Consider the following 22,851-nt stretch of genomic DNA (forward strand, 5'->3'; position numbering starts at 1 on the left):
AACAACAAAGCAAAGCAAAAACAAAAACAAAACAAAACAAAACAAAAACTGTATTTTTGTGGAGCATCTTTCCTGGCATCCCTCATTCTTTTTTGTTTCACTGTTTGCTTCTTGAGACAGCGTCTTACTGTGTATCTCAGGCAGGCTTCTAACTGGGGATTCCCCTGTCTCTCGGCTTCCTGAATACTGGGATTACAGGAATGTTCCACCAGGTCAAGGATATGTGAATGTATTAGCATGGAAAAGAGAAAAGGTGCAAAAACTACAGGTACTGAAGAGATGGCTCAGTGGTTAAGAGCACTTGCTACTCTTGCAGGACATGGGTGTGGTTCCCAGGACCAATGTGGCAACTCAGCACTACCTATAACTCCATTCCAGGGAATCCAACACCCTCTCCTGGCCTCCACAGGCACAGACACACACATGGTACATATACATACATATAAGTAAAACACTTCATGCAGATAAAGTAAATAAATCTTTAATGTGAAATTGAGTAAAATGTAAATGTCTTCTCCATGGTTCACCATCACTGTTTACTTAGTATGCCAATATTTATCCTGGTTTTACATGCTAAGTCCTTTGACCCTTCTGTAGTAACAGTTCTTTGAGTCTCTGAAGAGGACCAAATGCTAAAGCTTGTAAAGTCTGGTCATCATAGAACCAGCAGAAGGCAGCTGGTCTCCTCCTACACCTATGGCTTCTCAACATTAAAACTGGGAGGAAAGCTAAGTGCCTTAGTCAGGGTTTCTATAGCTGTAAAGAGACACCATGACCATGGTAACTCTTATAATAGAAAACATTCATTTGAGGTGGCAGCTTACAGTTTCAGAGGTTCAGTCCATTGTCATCATGACAGGGAGCATGGTGCTAAGCAGGATGACATGGTGCTGGAGAAGAAGCTGCTACAAGTTGATATGAAAGCAATAGGAAGTAGACTGAGTGTCACACTGAATGAAGCTTGAGCAAAAGAGACCTCAAAGACCACAGTGACACACTTCCTCCAACAAGGCTACACCTACTTCAACAAGGCCACACTCATAATAGTGTCATTCCCTTTGGGGCCATTTTCTTTCAAACCACTACACTAGGTCTACACAAAATACAGTTCAGCAAGCCAGTTCTCAAGACTCAAAACAGAGAAAAACTAGAAATCCTATACAATTATGTCTCCCTCAGCACTAGAAGTCTCACCAGCCCTGCCTCAGGTCTCACGAAAAGACCACTGAGGTCCTAGCCAGCACCTCAGACATGTGGGCTGCTCCTTCATACTGAGTGTTCCATCCTAAGATGACTACTGCATTTGAAGTGAGGATCAAAGAGACCCAGGAAGCTTTTTCCTTCCTCTGATTTACATAAAAATAATTAGGTTTTAGGCTGGGGACACAGCTCAGTGGAAAAGGCTCTCACTGTATAAGCATGAGGATACGTTTGGATTCCTAGAACCCACACAACTCTTCTGAGTGTCTGAAATGAGAGACAGAGATGGAATGCTTGGAAGCTCTCAGGCCAGGTAGCCTGGCATACACAGCAACGAACAGAGACTCTGAGGCTTCCAGGGGCATATATGGACACGGACACGACACACACACACACACACACACACACACACACACACACACACACACACACACACACACACAGAGTTTTTAAGTGATTAGATTTCAGTGTGCCATAGCTTCACAAAATCTCAAACTTCTCTCTCTCTCTCAACTTTTTTTAAAGATTTAACTTTCTGTTGCTATGTCTAAATCCAGCCCTCACTCTCTCTCACACACCAGACTACCAGTAACTAAAAGAGCTGGCTGAGTCCTTGGAGTAGAGCTAAACCTGATGCCCTGGCTTTACTTCACTAACAGCAGTTTTAATTCCATGAGCTCAAGCCATCTGAAGACAAGCAGAGCAAAGCCTAAAGTTGCTCTTTTCCTAGAGGTCTGTCTACATGCTGATGGGCAGGCAGTCATGGAGCAGGGGTGTTTGGGAAAGGTGGGAGCTTAGGACACAATGAATGTGCCTAAAACATAATGGCTCAAAAATGGCAAGAGACTGGAGAGGGGCAGAGTGAAGGGATCAGTGAATAAGTGCTGCCAGCATGAGGACCTAAGTTTGAATCCCAGACACACACGCAAAAGCCATTCCTGGGCAGGGTAGCCCTGGGTTGTATAAGAAAGTCAATTGAACAAGTCATAGAAAGCAAATCAGTTAGCAGCATTCCTCTATGGCTTCTGCTTTAGTCCCTGCCTCCAGGTGCCTGCCTCAGCTTCCTCTAATGGACTGTGACCAAGGAGAGGGTGTGTGTGTGTGTGTGTGTGTGTGTGTACCAAATAAACTCTTTCCTCCCCAGCTGCTTTTGGTCATGTTTTTTATCACAGCAATAGAAAGCAAACTAAGACAAAAAAAATGACTTCTGGGTTTTAAAAAAATAATTAACAGAGATTATGCCTATTGAAGATGTATGATTTGTTATGCATATAAACCATGTAATGATTACCATAATCACATAAGCACACATGGCACCCCTGAGGCACATTAGGTCTTCAGAATGTATTCATTTTATAACTAGAGGATTGGGCCTCTTGATTCTTGAGCATCTTCCTATTTCCCCACTTCCCAGAAACCACCATTCTGCTCTGTTTTTTATAAGTTCACTTCTTTAGGGTTTACACATGAGATCATAGCCATTTGTCTTTTTCTGAAGTGACCTCTATCCTCACAGTTAAGGCTAAGTCACAAAAGAGAAAGTATTTAAATATCTAGCCTTCCATGTCATTCCTTTTCAATGGGGCTGGACATGGACTCAGCACGTGGAACTGTGTTCCAGATCACAAGAACAGCTAGAGGTTTCCAGTGAAAGAGGCAGCATGAGGATGGCGGAGACTGGGCAGCTGCCTTCAATTCCACCATGGGTTCCTTACAGAGCACAGGAAGGGAACCCATGAGTCCATGGCAAGACAAGCAAGGGGTGGCAGGGGTGGGGGTATCCATTGCTACATGCTCTAGGCCAGTGACAAGCTGGCTAATCTTGGTTGTTAAGTTGATGAAACTTAAGAGTCACCATGGAAGCGAAACTCCAGTCATGTTTGTGAAGGGTTTCTAGATTGGGCTAATTGAAGTAGGCACCATTCAATGAGCTGAGGTTGTCCACCGGAGAAAATGAGTTGGGTATACTAGCGCCCATGGCTCTTTGCATCCTGGTTGTGATACCACGTGACCGGCTGTTTCATGCTCTTGCTGCCACGTCTTCCCTACTATGCTGGACTGAAGCCTCAAACTGTAAGTTAAAGTAAAGCCTCCCTTCCTTTAGTTACTTCTGCCAGAACAAGGAGGAAAGTAACCAAGATGTGTTCCTATTCCACTTTCTAAGACACAGGCAGCACTCAAGTTCTGATGTGGATTGTTGTGGGATAATTGTACACTGTGTGAAAGCGTATTGCTGTGATTGTTGTAATAAAAAGCTGAACAGCCAATAGCTAGGCAGGAAGTAAGGAGGGACTTCCAGGGAGAGAAAGGAAGAGGAGGGGGAATCTAGGCACACAGGAGACACCGGGAGACACTGAGGCGGGAACAGGAAATGCAAGATGGAAGAGAGGTAACACCACATGGTAGAATGCAGATTAATATAATTGGTTAACTTAAGTTATAAGAGACAGGAACAAGCCTAAGCTATATGCTGAGCTTTCATAATTAATAAGAAGTCTCTGTGTCATTATTTGGGAGCTGGCTGGCGGGACAAAAAAAAAAAGAGTAGTTACAGTGACTCCCTATGGTGACACATGAATCAACACAACAGACATGCATCTCCACCTGCTATGATGGCATACTGGGTACAGGAACATCTGCATCCAAAACACTAAGCAATACACAGAACTTCTCTGTGACTCACTTCCCTGCCCATGGAATGGGGTAAGAATACTGTCTCCCCTCTGGGTCAGATGACTAGCACAGTATCATGTGAAACAATTAATTCTTTAAAAGAGAAAAGGTGAACACCATGTCAAGGAATTGTGTCTGGGTTTCAAATTCCCCAAGTCTGTTCCAAGGAAGGGTGGACAGATGACTAGTTCTGATGTCAAACTGAACATTGGTCCTTACTATTAGCTTTCTAATAACATTCCCTATGCCCACCCCTTCTGTGAACACAACTACAAATCACAAGCACACAGAAGGAGAATATTGGTAGTGGAAGGTCCTATGCTTAAGTCTAAGACTGCCAGTCAGCATCAGCAGGGAGCCTGCAGTGTTCAGCCCAGCCTTTGCTGGGTGCTATTCTGACCTTGGGACGATCTTCCTTTCTCAGAGCCACAGCTTCCAGTTTGGCTTCATACTCTGCTTGAACTTGGTCTCTCTTCTTCAGGACACTCTGTGGGAGTTAGAGAGAACATGTTAACAGCCTGCAAAGGGGCCTCCAACTCCCAATCCAGCCATGTGCTCCCAGGACCGGGATTATGGTTCACAAGCTACACGTAACACCAACACTGAGAAAAGGATGGAGAAGGAAGGAGAACCAATCCTGGAACCCCGCCCGATTTTGGGAAGAGCGAGTGGGGACGATGTGCCAGACTGCCCAGAGGCCTCTCAGTCTTACCGTGTACAGAGAACTCAGGCAGATGCCAAGCTCTGTGCTTAAACAGAGCTCTGTGTCTCTGGATTCAGTGCAAAAAAAAAAAAAACAATCAAAATAGTTCTTAATTGTAATTATTAATTTATATAATTGACAAAATTCCACATATTTATTGTGTACAAATGTGCCAAAATACACGCATATTATGGTGTGGCTACATTGAGCAAATTAACAGACACTACCTCATGCTCACCACTCTGTGGTGAGAGCATATAAATCTGTTCTCAGCAGTTTTCATGAATGCACTATCAGCTAACGTCACTCTGTAATAGAGTGCTTATAGGAGAGTTCTTGACTCCTTAGTGTTGGGCTGATCCCTGGTGGACTCATCTGTCCTCTTCCATTAGCCACTTGTTTGTTCTCTACTCTGGGTCAGGTATGGGGTGCAGAGACTCAGTCCTCAGCTGAGGGTTCAGTCTGAGAAAGGTATAGAAGGCTGCAGGTACAGAAGCTCTGTGTGACAGGTCTGAGTCCCTAGAACCATGCAGCAACTTGCCAGGATGAGTGGCAAATGGGCTCAATGACAGTCAGCCTGGGAGGGACAGAGGTGAAGCAAGCTTCACATGAAAAGCGTAAGCGCATGTTCACCTGAGCGTGAACAGTACCTTGAGCCATGCCCTAGGCTCCCCTCCTTTCCCCCAATCTTATTCCTGCTGCCCAGACCCTACAGTGCCAGATACAAGAGCTTGCAATACAAAAAGCACACCTCAGTTCTTCCTTCCCCTCAACCTTCTTCTGGTACATTACAAAATGGCAAACCAGGAATGGTGAGAGCCTTCTTACCCACTGACTCAGAAGCAACAAATTACCAAGACATTTTCTGGTTTTTTGTTGATGGTGGGGTTTTTTTGTTGTTGTTGTTGTTGTTGTTTTTGGAGACAGGGTTTCTCTGATTGTTTTGGAGGCTGTCCTGGAACTCGCTCTATAGACCAGGCTGGCCAAACTCACAGAGATCCACCTGCCTCTGCCTCCCGTGTGCTGGGATTAAAGGCATGCGCCACCAACACCCGGCTCCAAGACATGTTCTAATCATATTCCACACAGGGACCTTCCAACACAGAATGGAGTCAGGGCAGGAAGGATCCATTCCTGAACTAAGTGATAGGCACTCGGTGTCCCTGGGGATGTGTTCAAAGGTGCTGAGTGACTAATGTCTGAGGGCATTCTACAGCCTATCTTCTAAAAGGAATCATCCACCTTGGTAGCCCAAGTCTTCTGAGGAATTTACTTTGAAGAATACATCACCGGTAATCATTCGTCCTCCAGGTGGGCCAGTCGTCTTTCTCCTAAGTGCTCTGATGCTCACTCCCCACCCTCGTGAATGTCTCCAATGGAGCTTTCTGTTGTGATGGAAATGTTCCACAACACAGCAGTTACTAGCCCCATCTGCCTGTCAAGTACCTGACATGTGGCTCAGGTGACTGAAGAAACAGATTTGTGTGTGTGTGTAAGTGCAGGTTCCCACCAAGACCAGAAATGTTATATCCCCCTGAAGCTTGAGTTATAGACAATTGTGAGCCACCCTATGTGGGTGATAGAACCATAATTTATGTCCTCTGCAAAAGTAGCAGGTGTTCTTAACCATTAAGCCATCTCTCCAGTCCTGAATTTGTATTTATCTTTGAATTTGGGGTTACTTAAATCATTATATATGGCCAGTGGCTATCACATTAGACAGGCTAAGTCTATAATACAAAACAAAGGAAAATAACAAGAACCTAGGATTTCTGACTTCACAAAGCCTAGGTTATAATCTAAATCTACCTGGCTGTTACCACCCAAGAGAAATGAACACATGATGCTGTCTGTGGGAGCGGTGGCATCTTATTCAGTGTGTGTATTCCCTTCACAGAATGCTGCACATCCTACTGGAAAAAGTAGGCATTTGCAGTCTAGCACTTCAAGGAATGAAGTTGCACAGACTTGTTCTCTGTTGGTGTGACCAGAATCTCAAAATCAATATTCTTGAGAAAATGCCTGGGACGGTCAGCCCAGTGTATGACTTTCCCTCTTTTTTATTATGTCACTTTGTTAAGGATGCCAAGACCCTTGCAGAGAGAGAAATGAGAGAAGATGCATTTACCCTAGACTATGGTTACCATAGTCTAAAGGGCAACTATTTATCCCATTCCACAAAGAAGGCAAGAGAAGCTCAGATCCAGTTAGTCTGGGCTGCTCTTCTGTCCACACCTCTGCCATCCAACCTCCCCTGGAGTAAATGGGATGTTGTCTTCATGAGCCGGCTGGTGGGAGAATCTGGGCTCCAGAATCACTGGATGGCATAAAAGACTCCCAACAACCTAGTGGTGACAAAGGACATAGAGTGTACCTACTGTATGAAGTCACACTGCTGATGACAGGACAGCAGCAACTCAGTGCCCACCATCTTCTGACTTAGGGTTTCACAGCCTGACCACAACCCAGTCATGCTGAAGGTTGGGCATCCTCTAAGGGGACCCTCTACACACTGTTGGCCATGTTGAGGATGGCTCCCCACTCCAAACACACAGTCTCTGGGGATACAACTGGCCAAACCAGCTTATGACTGGTAGAGAGGGTTAATATAGGAGTGAAAGGGCCAAGAAGCTCCATCTACAGAGGGACCCCTACCTCCAATAACACACAGAAGCCACCTGAGCCTCCTGGTGTCACTAGCTTTCCTCCCCCACTTAGGGGAAGAGAACAAAACCTAACAGTTTTGCCTTCATGGAGCGTCCATGCCAGAGAGGAGGTGGACAACAAACAAGTCAGCAGGACTAGAGGCAGCACGACGTGTCACCATGGAAAAGTAAAACAGGGACAAATATGGGAAGGACTGAGGGTTTAGGGGACGGTGAATTTAGTTAGACAGAATGGGCTTCTCTTGGATGCGGTTTTCAGATGGAGAGCACTTCAGCGGGATCTTAAGTGGTCCTGTGAATCTGGATCTTCACTGGTTTTCTGTTCAGATGAAGGAAAGGCTCAGCACTCACTTTTAACAAGAAAATTGTGAGGAAAAAATGGAAAAATATTTTAAAATATTTAAGAAACCTCTCAATGAATATATGGATTCTGATGGGTTTTGGAGGGAGGACTATAAAAATTATGTGAGACAACTTGAGCACTATTGGATAGGTGACCACAATAAGAAACTGGTTTTTTGTGTTTGTGTGTGTGTGTGTGTGTGTGTGTGTGTGTGTGTGTGTGTTACATTGCATACCCATGTTCATGCATACAGAGACTAGAGGAGGACATTGGATGTCTCCCTCTACTAATCTCCACCTTATTCTCCTGAGACAAGAACCTGGAGTTTACAGTTCTTCTGTACAACCATCCTGCAAGCCTCAGTAACACTCCTGTTTCTGCCATCCACTACCGCCATCCAGCACTAGGACTACAGGTGCACGTAGCCACACTTGGCTTTATATGGGTTCTAGGAATCCACATTCAGTTCCCCACGCTTTCTCATAGCGAGTGCTCTTAACCAACTCCCCTCACCCAGCCATCTCTCTAGTCCAGTAACTGTTCATGATTCTTTCCACAGTGCTGAGTATTGAACCTTGGTTCTCAAGCATGCTAGCCAAATATTCTACCACTGAGCTACCCAGCCCTTATAACAGCCCATTATAACATTTGTGATGATGATACGGTTTTTTACTTGACTATAGGAGCATGTATACAAAACTATAATGATGCTTGGAATTTGCTTTAAAACACAAGGGGTGAGGTGGGAGTGGCTGGGTCATGAGTGGGTAACTCTTGAACTCTTGAATATGTGATGTGGGCTTGTTAGACTTTCAATTTCTGGACATGTTTGAACTTTTCTACAACAGAACTATCAAACAATGCAAACATAATACCTGTCATCCAGAATGAATATAATGAACTAACAGTACCAATGATTAGACTTATGACATGTTTGTGGCAAACAGCCTCTGCCTAGCTGTTTGTACAATGAGAAAACCACCTGGAGGAATCAGGGACATATTCTGTGGTTTGACTTTCAACATCAACACTAGATTTTTTCCAAGAAAAAACCACAATTGTGAGTATATCCCAGACAGCACAACATGTCTTCACCTGAGCTCAAGTCTATGTCTCCCCAGGGAAGTCTGTGAGCTCATAAACTATGGGAAGGGAAAGAGGCTCCAGCAGCTGCCAAGAGGCTGCCTCAAAGACTCACTCCGGTACAGTCAAAGCTAGTACCGATAACTGCCATCAAAGCCAAGCCAGCAGGACCTTCTAGTGCTGAAGCCATCGGCAGGTGGAGGAAAGGTGACATCCAGATCTCCAGTCAGCTCCCAGTCAAGTTCAGTTTTCCTAACAAATACCAAAGTCCCTCTCAAAAATCTAAAACATCAGAAAGTTTGCTGGGCATGGTTACATATACATTTAATCCCAGCACTCAGGAGGCAGAGGCAGGCTGATCTCTGTGAGCTCAAGGCCAGACTGATCTATATAGCAAGTTTCAGGACACAAAGAAACCTCGTCTCCAAATAAGATAAAATATCAAAGTTTTTTTGGAATAGGCAACTATAGGATTCTCTTGGAGTGTAAAATATGGACAAGGATTTTTAGACAGCATGAGTATTCAATGACAAGGGGACCAATGAAGACAGACATCACTATCTGGAAGTATCATTCAAGCCCCTTGCACCAACCATCTTCCCCAAAACACTTCCTCTTCACCATGCCCTTCCCCCACACTGAAGACAATCCTCCCTGCCCCATTAACCTGATCAATGATCAAGAAACTCAGTACAACAATGCCTCACACATGTGGTGACGAAAGAGACAAGCCACCACCTCTATGCCATATGACCTCAGTTGCTCCAGAAACCCTATGCCTCACAGGCCCCTGTTTTAATTAAGATTGCAGATAAATCTTTGCTTAACAATAATTTAAAATCCTACTCTGAGAACAAATGTATATTGAACATTAACACATTTGCCACCTGCTAGAATAGAAAAGTTTGTATAATACCCTAAAACTGTGCATGCATTGGATTCTGTCCAAGCAAGGTTGGGGAGCATCCTGATGAAGGGTGTGTGTATAAGAGTCAAATCCAGACAAATGCCAAGGAGTTTAAAAAAAGAAAAACAAAAAACTATTCTCTGTTTACAAAAGCAAGCACTGTTAACCTTGCAAACAAAGTGAAAAATGTTTTGGTTCATTTAAAACAAGCCTTCCTATGCTTGTTTCAACCACACAATTAAAAATTCTTCCTATGCACATCTATCTATATTTAAAAGCAATGTAACAGGTGAAGTTTTGGGTTTTCAGCTTCTATTCCAATGATCACCAGCCAGCTCACCTCTGCGCTGAGCATGGTGATATATGCCTGGAAGTTAGTTTGTACTCAGTGGGGCACTGGGCATGGTGATATATGCCTGGAAGTTAGTTAGTACTCAGTGGGAGGGTCAGGAGTTCAGGGCCATCCTTGGCTACCCGAGGGGACTGTTTGGAGGTGTACTTTCAACACAGAACCATGTGAGGAAGATAGATCCTTTCTCTACCTGGTGCTACCCTCACAGGAGTCCCCTGAAGCTGTGTTCTCAGTTAGGCTCTGTGAGCCACCATGTGGGACACCAGAACGTCTCCATTCTTGCGCTATATAGAGATATATGGATCTGTGTGTCCTCACAGCTGGATTTTCGCACTCAACAGCACTAGACCAAAGCCATTCTCACTCTTACACCTTTTACATATCACCTCTTTCTCCCGTAAGTTTACAATGGTATCCGTTGATTGGTTCTCCTCTCATCCATTGTTCCGGGACAACTAGCACATTCTTTATAATCAAAAAGCTTGTATCTTCAGGTTTGGGAGATTTTTCTTGTATTACTTCTTTCTTAATTTCCTTCCCTTGGCTATTCCTGTTCCCTCAGTCAGGAATTCTCCAAAAGACGCTGAGCCTTGAGATTAATGCTGCACTGCCCCTCACCTTTTGTCAAAGTTTCGGCATATTTGCAGTTGTGTTTGACTTCCCAACTACTTTTTTTGGTCTTGCTTTCTAAGATTTCCCCAACTATATTTTCCAACTTTACCAATTTTATTTAACAAATCATGTGCTTTTTAAATTAATTTTTATGTGTATGGGTGCTTTGCCTGCTTGTATGTCTGTGCACCACATAAATGCCCATTGCCTGAGGAGGGTAGAAGTGGATTCCTGGATCTACAAACAATTGCAAGCAGCCATGTAGGTGCTGGGAATTGAACCTGAGTCCTCTGGAAGAGCAGCCAGTGCTCTTAATCACTGAGCCATCTGTCCATCCCCAATAAATCATGTTTTTAATTTACAAAGTTGTCTATTCATCCTTCCCCAACAGTATCTCAATCCTTAGTATGAGAACACCAATCATAAATTTCTCTAGATCTTTTTTTCCACTCATTTCATACACTATATGTCTGTGGTTATCAGTTTTACCAACTACAGAGAAGGGACAAGTACCACATGCGCCAATTCAGAGCTTTTTGATGAGTGTGCAAAAAGCAAGTCAGCTTACCTTCATGGAGTCAGAGTACAGAATGTATTCCCTGAGCACTGGGAGAAACTCCTCTGTTACATCATCTGTCAGTTCTTCCAAGGCTGTGGAGCAGTTCCCAATGCAGGCCGACACACCTTCCAGGGGCTCTGCTAGCTCGCCTTCCAAGGCGCTCCATGTGGAATACACGGGCCCATATTCCCTCAGCTCTACGAGGTACTCTACAAGAAGAGAAGACACTTGGGGTCTGGCTGGGGAGCTCTCACTCTATGATTGATTTAGGAATCTATAGCCCTGGCTGTTCTCTTTCCTGGGCATATCCTCCTTTTTTGTTGTTTTTTTTTTTTAGTTTCTCAAGGTAAGTCACTAATATCCAAATATCTAAGATTAGTGGTAATAGGAACCAAAATGCCTTATAGGGGAAAATGGCTAAGAGCCAAGCCCAGAGAACTTCTTTGGAAATAATCACCCCTACCCATGCTCCAAGTGCAACCTTTTACAACTCAATTGGGGGGAGATTTTCATATAGGTTCAGAGGGCCTTGGACACCTGGAACTGGAGTCGTGAGCCACCAGGTAGGTGCTAGGCACTGAATCCAGGCCCTCTGCAAGAGCAACAGGCAGTCTTAACCTGAGTCATGTCTCTAGTACTCAGCAGGAGGATCTTTAAAAAAAAATCATTCACAATGGAAAAAAAGAATTATAGGGAACATTTCACTGAAAGAGATATGGTCTTATATAGACAGACTCAGTCCCACACCCAATGGTCCTATCAGTGGTTGCAGGGAATAAGAAAATAAATTATTTCTTCACTCCTACAAGGTAAATCTGGGCCTTCATTTGTTACCAGGATTCTCGCCATTTTTGACAGAATATGGTTGCCGTTGTTTAACTATTAGGAAATGGCAGTAACTGACGTGTTTTAAAAGGCCTATGTGACAGACGTCTTGGCATGATAATCACATTGTTCGTGTATGCTTGGCCTATACCAGTGAAAGGGGACAAAGTGTCCGCTGTTACAAATGCGGCTAATCAGGTGACCATGTCAGGAGAAGGGTAGACAGGCAGTGGCTGTGATAAGGACGGACAGAGCTGGGCCTGAGCAAGTCTCCTGCTCAGAAGACAGAGTAAAGTGAAGTAGGGCAGGGTGAGGGGCAAAAGCTCACTGGGTCATAACCTTGGCAAACGCAGCTCCACACTCCTCTTTTGAACCATCTCTCTGCTAAGTTTATTTCTGTGATCAGCAGCCCTGTGAATGGAGGGCCTGGGGAAAGCACTATGCTCAGTGCAGACAAAGGACTGAGTGCAAAATTATATTCCAGTCACAACCAGCTCCTCCCACTTTGTGCCCGGTTTTTAAGCAGAACTAGGCCTGGTGGTGTCACTGCGGCATTTCTGCAGATTGCTTGAGCCTGGCACATGTGACCAACATTCCTGCCACACTGGGCACCGTCAGTCTCAACAAAGAGCTCACCTATTTCTTCTTTGATGATCCGCTGGGCTATCCGATCGATGGTTCCCAGCTTGAGTGCAAACGTGTCTAAGTAGTCACCAATGGCTGCAAACTCCAGAGGCCGACTCCTCAGCTTATAACCTCCTGTAACATGCTTGACAGACTCACCCACTCTGGTCAGCAGTGCTATCCCCTGCTTCTTGTAGGCATTCAGGTCCTGTAGATGACAAAGCACCATCCTGGTCACACAGCCAGGGCTAAAGAAACCAGCTCCTGAAGTCAGCATCTCATTGGAAATGAACAAACTAGAAAGCAGGGGCTGTTAGGGCCACATACACATCATAGTCCCATTGTGGGAACTCTTTCTGTAGGGAGGCCAAACAAACACCTATCTACTCTTATAGGGCAAACCAAAGTATAAGTCTAAAGTCCAACTGAGCAGTCAGTGACTTCACTGAGTTTACTTACAGAGTACAGGTTAGAGGGTTACTTACCTATACTCTGTAAGGGGCCACACCACAAGAAAATCTCACCCCAGCACAGATGACTGCAAATATGGATACCCTCCTTTGGCTAAACTTCTAGAGTCTATACAAACTAGCATCTCCCAAGGCCACGGGCCACGTGCAATCAGGAAGAATCATACGCTGGTTGTGAAGTGACAGAGGGAGTGACTGGGATTGAGTGAGGGTCCAATGAGCCCCCTCCCCCGTGGTGATATCTTACTTGTACAAATAAAGCTTGTCTGAAGATCAGAGGATGGAGCTTGCCCCTAGCTAACCATAGAGGTCTGAAGGACTGGACAGGAAGTGAGATGGCTAGGTGGAGAGAGGCTATAAGTGGGAAGAAACAGGAACTCACTCTCTGTTCCACCAGGAAGCTAATGAAGTAATGGAGACTTTGACTTGCTCCTCCTTCTCTCTGATCTCTCAGCATTTTCCTCTGTATCTGACTCAGAGTTTTTATTATTTAAACCAGTTAAGAACTCCATTTAAACCCCCACCACACATGCCTACCCTTCTTTGATGGAACCTCAATAGTCGCCAGGCCCCCCACTCTTGAGGCTGCTGTGACAAGTTGATGGCTGCTACGCTTGAAGAACAGCATCCTCAACAGACCCCCAGACACACATCCATCTGCCCCTTTCCAGACTCCCTATCAACGTGACTGGGCCCTACACCCTCCAGTCAGTTCTACTCCCTGCAACACTCTAACACAATTTTTAAAACCTTGGGCAAAAATGTCCTGTGCAGTCTTAGCACAAAATTAAATACCCAGAGTCATTCCATTCACTCAACCTCAACTAGAGCCATATGAGGAAGGTAGAGGGTGGAGGGTAGGGTGTTGAGAAGAAATGACAGAATTGCTGCTAGAAAACTAAGGTGAACTACTGTCACTGCAAACAAATTTTAAACACTGAATTTCCTGTGGGTCAAGGCAAAAGTGGAAAATGGGTAGAGCCTTTAAACCTTTTGTATCCAAATTTAAAAAGTTACAGTGTGCAGCGTAGTGGTGGATACCTTTGGTTCTATTACTCAGGCAGCAGAGGCAGGTGGATCCCTTTGAGTTCAAGGCCAGCTCAGTCTAAATAGTAAGAGCCTGTCCCCCAAACCAAACAAACAAACAAAAAGCTCTTAGAGCTGGGCTGGTGGTGCATGCCCATGATTCTAGCACTGGGGAATTGAAGCTAGCATGGGCTACAAAGTGAGGTCCTATCATGGTCACTGTTCCATTGCTGTGAAGAGACACCACAACTAAGGCAACTCTCATAAAAGGAAGCATTTAATTGGAGCTTGCTTACAATTTCTGAGGTTTAGTCCATTGTTATCACAGCAGGGAACATGGTGACACGCAAGGTGCTAGGGAAGTAGCTGAGATCTCCATCCTGATCCAGAGAGAGGGAGGGAACGAGGGGAGGGTGGGATAGGAAGAGAAGGTAGGGGAGAGGAGAGGAGAGGAGAGGAGGGGAGGGGAGGGGAGGGGAGAGGAGAAGAGGGGAGGGGAGGGGAGGGGAGGGGAAGGGAGGGAAGGGGAACAGAGGAACCCTGATCTTTTGGGCAGGGTGGGACAAACTGACAAAACACTGGGCCTGGTGTGGGCTTTTGAAATCTCAAAGCCCACCCCCAGTGACAGGCTTTCCTCAACAAGGCCACACCTCCCAATCCTTTTCACTCTGATGACTAAGCATTCAAATGCATGAAACAGAAAAAATATATATTCCATCAGGGAAACAAGCCTGTTCCCATTACTGAACTATGTCTTTAGGCTGTCCTATATCAATTTCAAAAATGGGTTTGCAGACAGTGCTGCGGTCTGTTGCTCATATCCACAGCATGACACAAACAGAACATTCACCCCCAGAACATGGTGGGGGAGGATACAGAGCAAGGCTGTGGCTTTCTCATGACCTGACCTGGTAAAGAATGAATAACCGGTGAGTGACAAGGCCACCTTGCACACCTGAGAAGGACAGCAATCCCCTCTAGGCCCTACTCATTTCCCTTCCAAGTCAGGCAGTTGGGAGAACATCTCCCATCCTGACCTCCTGACAGGAAACCTCCCCACAGGCACCAGGCCTTCTCAGAACCTCAGTGTTGCTGGGTTCTTAGAGTTCCTTCCACAGGTGACACAGTTTGGAGACTAGACTCAAGTGACTCATTCAATGCCATACTCTCTCCTTCAAACAAAATGTTGTCATGTGCCGCAGGTAAGTCAACTAGCAAGTGGATGGGATGCAACTGAGGCACCCATTCCACTACAGATAAAGGCAGTGATCCAAACACAGTCCACCGAGTTTCCTCACACTCTCCCAACATCACCGGCTTCGTCCTGGGGACACATCTAGTTTGGGATAAATGCTGCATATAGGTGGTTCATCTAAGACTTAGACATACTACATGCTGTCAGGCACAGTCTTCCCAGCTTAGCACACTAATGAACAGTAACTACCCCAGGGCCTATAGGTCAGGCCTGTTGCTACTCATAAGATGAAGATTATCAGACCCGCACCTGGGACTCCAGCCTGTTCTTCCTAGACCTTTATGGTTAGAGTGACCTTAGTTAATAGAAGTTAATAGAAGGGAGTGCTCATCTATGCAACTACAGGAACATTCACTGGGGTGTGGCTGTTTTAGTCATACTTTCTCCTGTGTGTAACTCCTTCCCTGTGCTCTGTAAACAAAACCCAATGAACCCACTGGTTTGCAGAGCTCAGCTTTAGAGGAATCATTATATTGGTCTGTTATTGATGCCCTATCTCAGGAGGAATATATGTTTGTTGACATCTTCCCAGGGAAGTTCGCACAGCAGTATGTTAAAGGAAAATACAGAAGAGTTAGGTGAGGAGAAACAAGAGCTCTTGTCTCATTAGCAGAGTTTCAGATTGTAAAACTGTAAAGTTCTAGAAGAGTCCTGGAGAATGGTTGCACAGCAGTGTGCCTGTACACTTAGAAATGTTGAAGATAGTAAGTTTCACATCACATATATTTTATCATAGTCAATTTTTTTAAAAGAAAAGATGGGCTATTTGGTGTGTTTAGTTTGGCAAGTGATACTAAAATAGGGTTACAGTTTATTTTGGTTTTGACTTGTTCTCTGTTTCTTCAGACAGGGCCTCATGTAGCCCAGGCTGGCCTTCAATTCACTATGTAGCTGAGGATCACCCTGTCCTAATCCTTCTGCTTCCACCTCCCAAGTGCTATGATTAATGGTGTGTACCACACCAAGCCCAGAGAGAACTCTGTGATTAGGGGCTGCTCTCCTGCATTCACTTACATGGAACAGGACTTTGATGGAGACATTGAAGGACCCTATTATATATACATCTTTAAAAATCTTTGTCTCACTGTTTAGGCCAGAGATCTCAATTCATCTCTCTCCAAGCCACACTATTTCCTACTCATTCTTCATACAGATTCCTAAGGACCAGGAATTCAAGCCACAAGCCTCTCCCACGTCATTCAGGAATGAGGACAACCTGGGGCTTCTGGACAAAGGAAGTGTAACCTGGGATCCAACTTGCACTCTGGGAGAACAAGAAACTTGAAGACCCACAATGAAGCATCAGTACCCTGAGAAATGCTTACATTAAACATATTCAACCTGTAGGGGGAGCTAGTGCATGGGCTGCCATCCTCTGGTGTCAAAAACAAAAACTTAAGAGGACTTTGCCAGATAGTTTCCATGAGTGGAGAACAGAGTCTTCCAGATGCCTTAAATGTCAACAGCTACTATCTACACAGATGTATCTGTTTCCTTGTAATTTTATCAAAGTGAAATGGACAGTACTTAGACCTCAACACCTCTGTCATTAGAGCGTACTATAAATGGCTTGAATGCAGGAACCTAAAACTGAATGGGCTGGTGAGAGAGAGTCTAAGCATGTGACCCCATTTCGACACAGTGAGAGTGGAGGGTTCAGATTTCAGGCCAGTTCTGCCAACAGTAAGTGAAGCATAAGGTCCCTGAACACGCAACTTGAGCTTGAACAGTCTCTAGCAACAAGCTGGAAACCAACACTTTCCTGGCAACTGATTGGAAAACACACCTAAGAGGAACAGAGCTGTGAGCAAGCAGTGGCCAGACCTTGTGATACAGATGGGAAGCAGGGCCTCAAATGCCACAAGACCCAGTTTCAAGCCCTAGTGATGTCAACTGGACAAGTTTAATCTCTCTGAACTTCAGTATCCTTGTCTGAAAAATGAAGCCACAGTTATTTACAGGGCTCTTGAGGGGGCCTGAAGGTGTCAAGCCAGGAAAGAGGTGAGAATGAAACTCAGCTCAGATTAACTTCATCAACCTGGACCAAACTTGGAGAGTCTGATGCCAGGTGGTTGTCAGCATATTTAAAACAATGTACAATTTGGGAAAAAGTTCCGAGGTAACAATCGTTCCAATTTCAGGTGCACAATAAAGTTTAAGGTATGACTACATAGGAATTCCTTTGTGAAGTACACGTGACCATAAGGGTGGGTTCTACAGCTAAAAGGCCTAGAATCAAGTGTGGTCTCTGGCTGAGAGAGCACAGAAGCCATAAAGCACATGTGCCATCTTCCCTAAGAACAGGTTCTATTAACTGGGAGCTAAAGATAACGTTCTAAGGACAGAAGAGTCTGAGATAAACATTCTGGGTGGATGTGGCAGTTTGAATGTAATGGTTCCCATAATCTCATAGGGAGTAGCACTATTATAAGGTTTGCCTTTATTGGAGTGGATATGACCTTGCTGGAGGAAGTATGTCACTATGGGGGTGGACTTTGAGGTTTCCTATGCTCAGGATACCACCCATGTTTCAGTCAACTTCCTGTTGCCAGCACCACATCAGCCAGCATGCTGCCATGCCACCCATCATGATGATAATGGACTGACCCTCTGAACTGTAAGCCAGCCCCAGTTAAATGTTTTCCTTTATAAGAGTTGCTGTGGTCATGGTGTCTCTTCACAGCAACAGAAAGCCTAAGATAGTGGGTGAGATATGCCTCCATAAGAGAGTGAAAAGCGCCAGGTTGTTAACAGTGTACTCCCAGCCTTCTGGGTGGAAAGTATTCTTTCTCTTTTCGTGTGTATTGTTGATAAGCTTCACCTACGAACACTGTCAAGAAGTGTTTACAGGATACTTGTGTTTCTGGCAAGTGAGAATACCAACTTCCACTGCTATAGCAAGAGGGGCAGCCTGTTTTCCTTCCGGATTCTAAAACAGAAATCATACCAACTCGGTGGGCACCAACAAAGCAGAGAGCCTTTGTGACGTCCACCTTAGCGCCAATCACGGAAGTGGCACCTGACAGAGCTGAGCAGCTGTTTGAGAAGGAGCTCAAGAATGATCATTTGCAGAGAAATATACAAAATTCTACCTGTACCTTAGCAGTGAGGAACACGTTGAAGTGTTCGTTGAAAGAGAGCACGGGGTGATCTGTAATCCTTTTTAGGAATTTATCCAGAGCTTTTCTTCTGGTCTCCACAAACTCTTCTGAAAAACGATCCACAACACCTTTCACCACAAACTTCTCAGGAAGCGGCTATAATACAGGAGAAAAATAGAGCAATCAAAATGGGGCAAGAAAAACTCACCAGGCTAGCAGACTTCTATGTCCATCTGTCCAAGAACAGTGCTGGGTGCTATTGTTTGTTTTTCTTTCTTCCTCTTTCTTCTTTCTTTCTTTTTGAGGCAGGATCTCATGTAGTTCAGACTAATTTCAAACTCACTATGTACCTGAAGATGACCTTGAACTCCTACCTCCAACTTCATATCATTTTATGTCAAGCACTTTACCAATTGAGCTATATTTCTAATGCAAGAATGTTAATTCTTAATCTGTTAGGGACCCCCCCTTCCCTGCACACAAGAAAGGGTTTTTCTGTGTAGCCCTGGCTGTCCTGGAACTCACTCTGTAGACCAGGCTGACCTTGTACTCAAGAGATCTGCCTGCCCCTGCCTCCTGAGTGCTGGGATTAAAGACATGCACCACCAGCACCCCAAGTGTTAGATATTTATGCTAGCATCAACGCAAAGATTTCTGGTAAATGAAGCTGCAGCAAATCATAACTGCCCTGTCAGTTACATATATGTAGAACACTACAGTCCTTGAACTAGTGAGAAGTCAAAATCTGTCCAGTATGCAGCTGGACTGTCTTTAAATATGCATAGATGTTATAAAGAGAAACATGGAAGACAAAGTCTAAGACAAGAAAGCAAAGACTGGGGAGACAGTTTAGGCGGGAAAGTGCCTGCTGTGCAAGCACAAGGATCTGAGTTCAAGTCCCAGAACCCATGTTTAAAATAAGAGCCATGTGCAGTGGTGTATACTCGTACACCTGTGATGAGGCTACAGAGACAGGGAGATGATACCGGGGGTGGGCTGGGTAGCCAGCCTAGCCTACTCAGTGAGTTCCTGACCTGTGAAAGACTCCATGTCAATAATAAAATAAAATAGAGAAAGAACAAGCAAAGAAAGAGCAGACAATGCCGGAGGAACAACACCCAAGGATGTCCTCCATACACACATGCACCCCCTCCCCAGAAACACACACATGTACATACACTACCTACACAGGCATACACATATACACACAGACACACTAAAGAAGGGGGCAGACAACATCAAGCACACAAAAATTTATTAAAATAGCTTAAGATTCTGCTCCTAGTTCAAAGCAAGCAGAACACAGTAAATGAAGAAATAAGGAAGTAGGAAAACTTACAGCATACGATGATCTTAACTTTCCTTTTAGGTTTGTGACCAAAATGTAACTTTCTTTACTTCTCTCATTCAAATTTCCCTATCATAAATCTTTGAACCAACTGAACAATTTAAACTAGCTGCTCTCCCAGGGACCTCTGAACTTCGATTTATTTTCTTGGTAGCCTGCTCAAAAGTGTCTTTCTCACTGCCTCCAGGGGGAAAAGTGACTGTTACACACAATTTTAAAACATCTCGGTTCTGACAAAAAAAAAAAAATGTCGCTGAGGATACAGACAGAGGGAAATCTTACTGCCTATCACTGGTAGAAACATAAACCAGTTCCCTCACTATGGAAACCAGTGGCAGCAGGGAGGGGGCCCTCAGTAAACTAAAAGGTGGCTTCCCTTGATAGTACATGCCTTTACTCCCAGCACTCCAGGAGGCAGAGGCAAGTAGATCTCTGAGTTCTACATCAGCCAAGGCTGAATAATAAGGCTGTCTCAAAAACAAAAACAAAGAAGAAATCTGTGGTAATGAAATATTCTAGAAATATTATTTCTCTTGTATTTTGCTGGGCGTTGGTGGCGCACGCCTTTAATCCCAGCACTCAGGAGGCAGAGGCAGGCGGATCTCTGTGAGTTCGAGACCAGCCTGGACTACCAAGCGAGTTCCAGGACAGCCTCCAAAGCCACAGAGAAACCCTGTCTCAAAAAAAAACAACAACAACAAAAAAAAGGCTGTCTCAAAAACAAAAACAAAGAAGAAATCTGTGGCAATGAAATATTCTAGAAATATTATTTCTCTTGTATTTTAAGAGACTGGAATTTTTGCTGGACCACACAGCCAGAGTTAGTAATACACCTTGAAGTGGTGACAGCTAGCCTACTGTGCACTCAAACTGTTTAGCCCCCTTTAAGAGAACAGAACAATGTAACAGTTGTCCTTACTTGCTTGGATTTCTCATGTAATCAATGTTTGCAACCTAAATTAATGCATAGCTGTAATCTTTTGTTTTCATTATTTTGGGTTTGTTGTTGTTTTTATGAGACAGAATTTCTCAGTCCTGGAACTCACTATGTTGACCATGCTGGACTTGAACTCAGAGATCCGTCTGCCTTTGCCTACTGAGTGCTGGAATTAAAGGTGTGCACCACCACTGCCCGCCTCATAGCTGCATCTTAAATTATGTACAGTGCATGTGTATCATTTGCATGTGTATCATTTGCAGAAAGTAGCAAATATAGAGCCTTAAAGCAACTTTCTAAAACCTACCATAAAGGATGAAAACAACATTTATGGACACTGGTTAATAAACAGTATTTATAGTACTGCTTGTTGTGTGGGACAGTTGGAGCCAGTGACTTAATCCCTTATACAACTCTGTTAAAGATGTCTGTAGAGTTCCCCATTCCTTCCCATGTGATGCTTTCTGTGTTGTTCAAGAAAGACAGAGTGAAACCCTTTGTTTAAGCACAGACACACATCTCTTACAACTGACAGACACACACAGACAGACAGAAGACCCAGACCCAGGGACAGATTCACAAAGAGAGCCTTCAGGCAGACACAGATTCAGATCACACAACAAAGGACAGAAGGCACAAGGAGCATGAAGTAGAGAATTCAAATATGGGCTCGCTCTTGGATAAATGACACCAAGGAGAAGCAGTTTTCTTTCTTTCCTTAATGTGAAACCGATGCATTATTGGTGACTCAGAGTTAATTACTAATGTGTTTAATCCATGCATAAAATCTGTACAATACAAACCAAACAGGATCGGCTAAGTAACCCTGTTACACAACTGAGTATTTGCCAGAAATACTCTAAGCCAGGTACCACATGGACTACTCACAACAGCTAAACTAGGGAACGCGTGGAAAAATGGATGAAGATTGTGCTGTATACAGTGAGTCTTCTTCGGCCATAAAGGAGTTTTGTCTTTACAAGCAACTGGAGATTACTAACCACAGTAAGTCAATCAAGTCAGTCCCAGAAAAACAAGTATCACATGTTTTCTCCTGTATGTGGCTCCTAGATTTTAAACACACACGAGTAAAATCACATATGTATAGATGACATGAAATTGTACAAGGGAGTAAAGGGGACTAATGAAGGCAGGGAGGTTGATATGCCCAGTGGGGAACATGTACCTGTATGTACCACAGTACTATATACAATGATTATATACAATAAAAACCAACAGTGCTTGACTTTTAAAATGTTTCAAAACACATTTTTTTTAAAATGAGGGAATAGGGGTGATGATAAGGCTCAGTGATGGAGCGATAATGTTGGTGATTTTTCCCAAAACCTACAAACAGCCAAGGAGCACCTGGAAAGATGCCCATCATAATTACTAGGGAAATGATCAAAATGGTAATGAACTTAGATGTGGTGGCACACATGTGTAACCTCAGCATTCAGAAGACTAAGGCAAGACAAACCTGAGGCCATGCTGGGTTACATTGGCCAGCATGGGCTACATAACAGTTCCCTATCTCAAAAACAAACAATCCTAAATATTTGTGAAGATAGATATATGTAGGAATTTACCCAAAAATCCTACTTGCAAGTTATTACAATAATCCATTGGTTTAATTTTGAAACACTGACATTATATATAGCTCCTGAGACTTGGAGGTATATGTTTTATGTGGTTTTAGCTTAAATCTGGCCTGTCATCTGAAATAAAAGTGTATTTCCAGTACATTGCCACAAATAAGCTTATTTCTAAGTAGGAAATCTACACACACTGCTCATTCGTGGATTGGCCAACTTCTTGTCAGAATCAGAGCTCTTCCTGAATTCATAAAGGCTTACTGCTCACCCAATTCATCACTCAAACCTGCCCCTTCCTACCCTTACCAACTTAACAGAAAACCCCGCTCCAACACAAGAATCACTGCCAAATAAAAAAGCACCAAGATTAAAAGCCATGCCATTAAGAAGGATAATTGCCAACCTTAGTTTAATTCAAAGTACTTGCAAGTTCAATCAATATTTTACTATTAACTTCCTTACTGAGTAAGCTAAAGTACCTCAGAAGGGGGAGGGTGCTAAAGAAACGGCTTGTCAGGCAAGAACACTTGCTGCTCTTGCAGAGGACAAGAATTTGGTTCCCAGCATTCACA

At 44.1% G+C, this 22,851-nt stretch overlaps 1 protein-coding gene across 2 annotated transcripts in view; it reads right to left on the reverse strand.

The window, feature by feature from the left end:
* Snx30 (sorting nexin family member 30) overlaps positions 1 to 22,851 on the reverse strand; it is a 114,923-nt gene that overhangs the window by 13,400 nt on the left and 78,672 nt on the right. For both annotated transcript variants that reach the window (XM_040737713.1, XM_005085064.4), the window contains exons 4-7: positions 18,397 to 18,555; positions 12,560 to 12,755; positions 11,108 to 11,307; positions 4,274 to 4,360 (exon numbers count right to left, since the gene is read on the reverse strand). In XM_040737713.1, coding sequence (XP_040593647.1) covers positions 4,274 to 4,360; positions 11,108 to 11,307; positions 12,560 to 12,755; positions 18,397 to 18,555 — 642 coding nt within the window. The remainder of the gene's footprint in view (positions 1 to 4,273; positions 4,361 to 11,107; positions 11,308 to 12,559; positions 12,756 to 18,396; positions 18,556 to 22,851) is intronic.

Source organism: Mesocricetus auratus, unplaced genomic scaffold (assembly GCF_017639785.1).
Source record: "Mesocricetus auratus isolate SY011 unplaced genomic scaffold, BCM_Maur_2.0 Super-Scaffold_6730, whole genome shotgun sequence".
Taxonomy (NCBI): domain Eukaryota; kingdom Metazoa; phylum Chordata; class Mammalia; order Rodentia; family Cricetidae; genus Mesocricetus; species Mesocricetus auratus.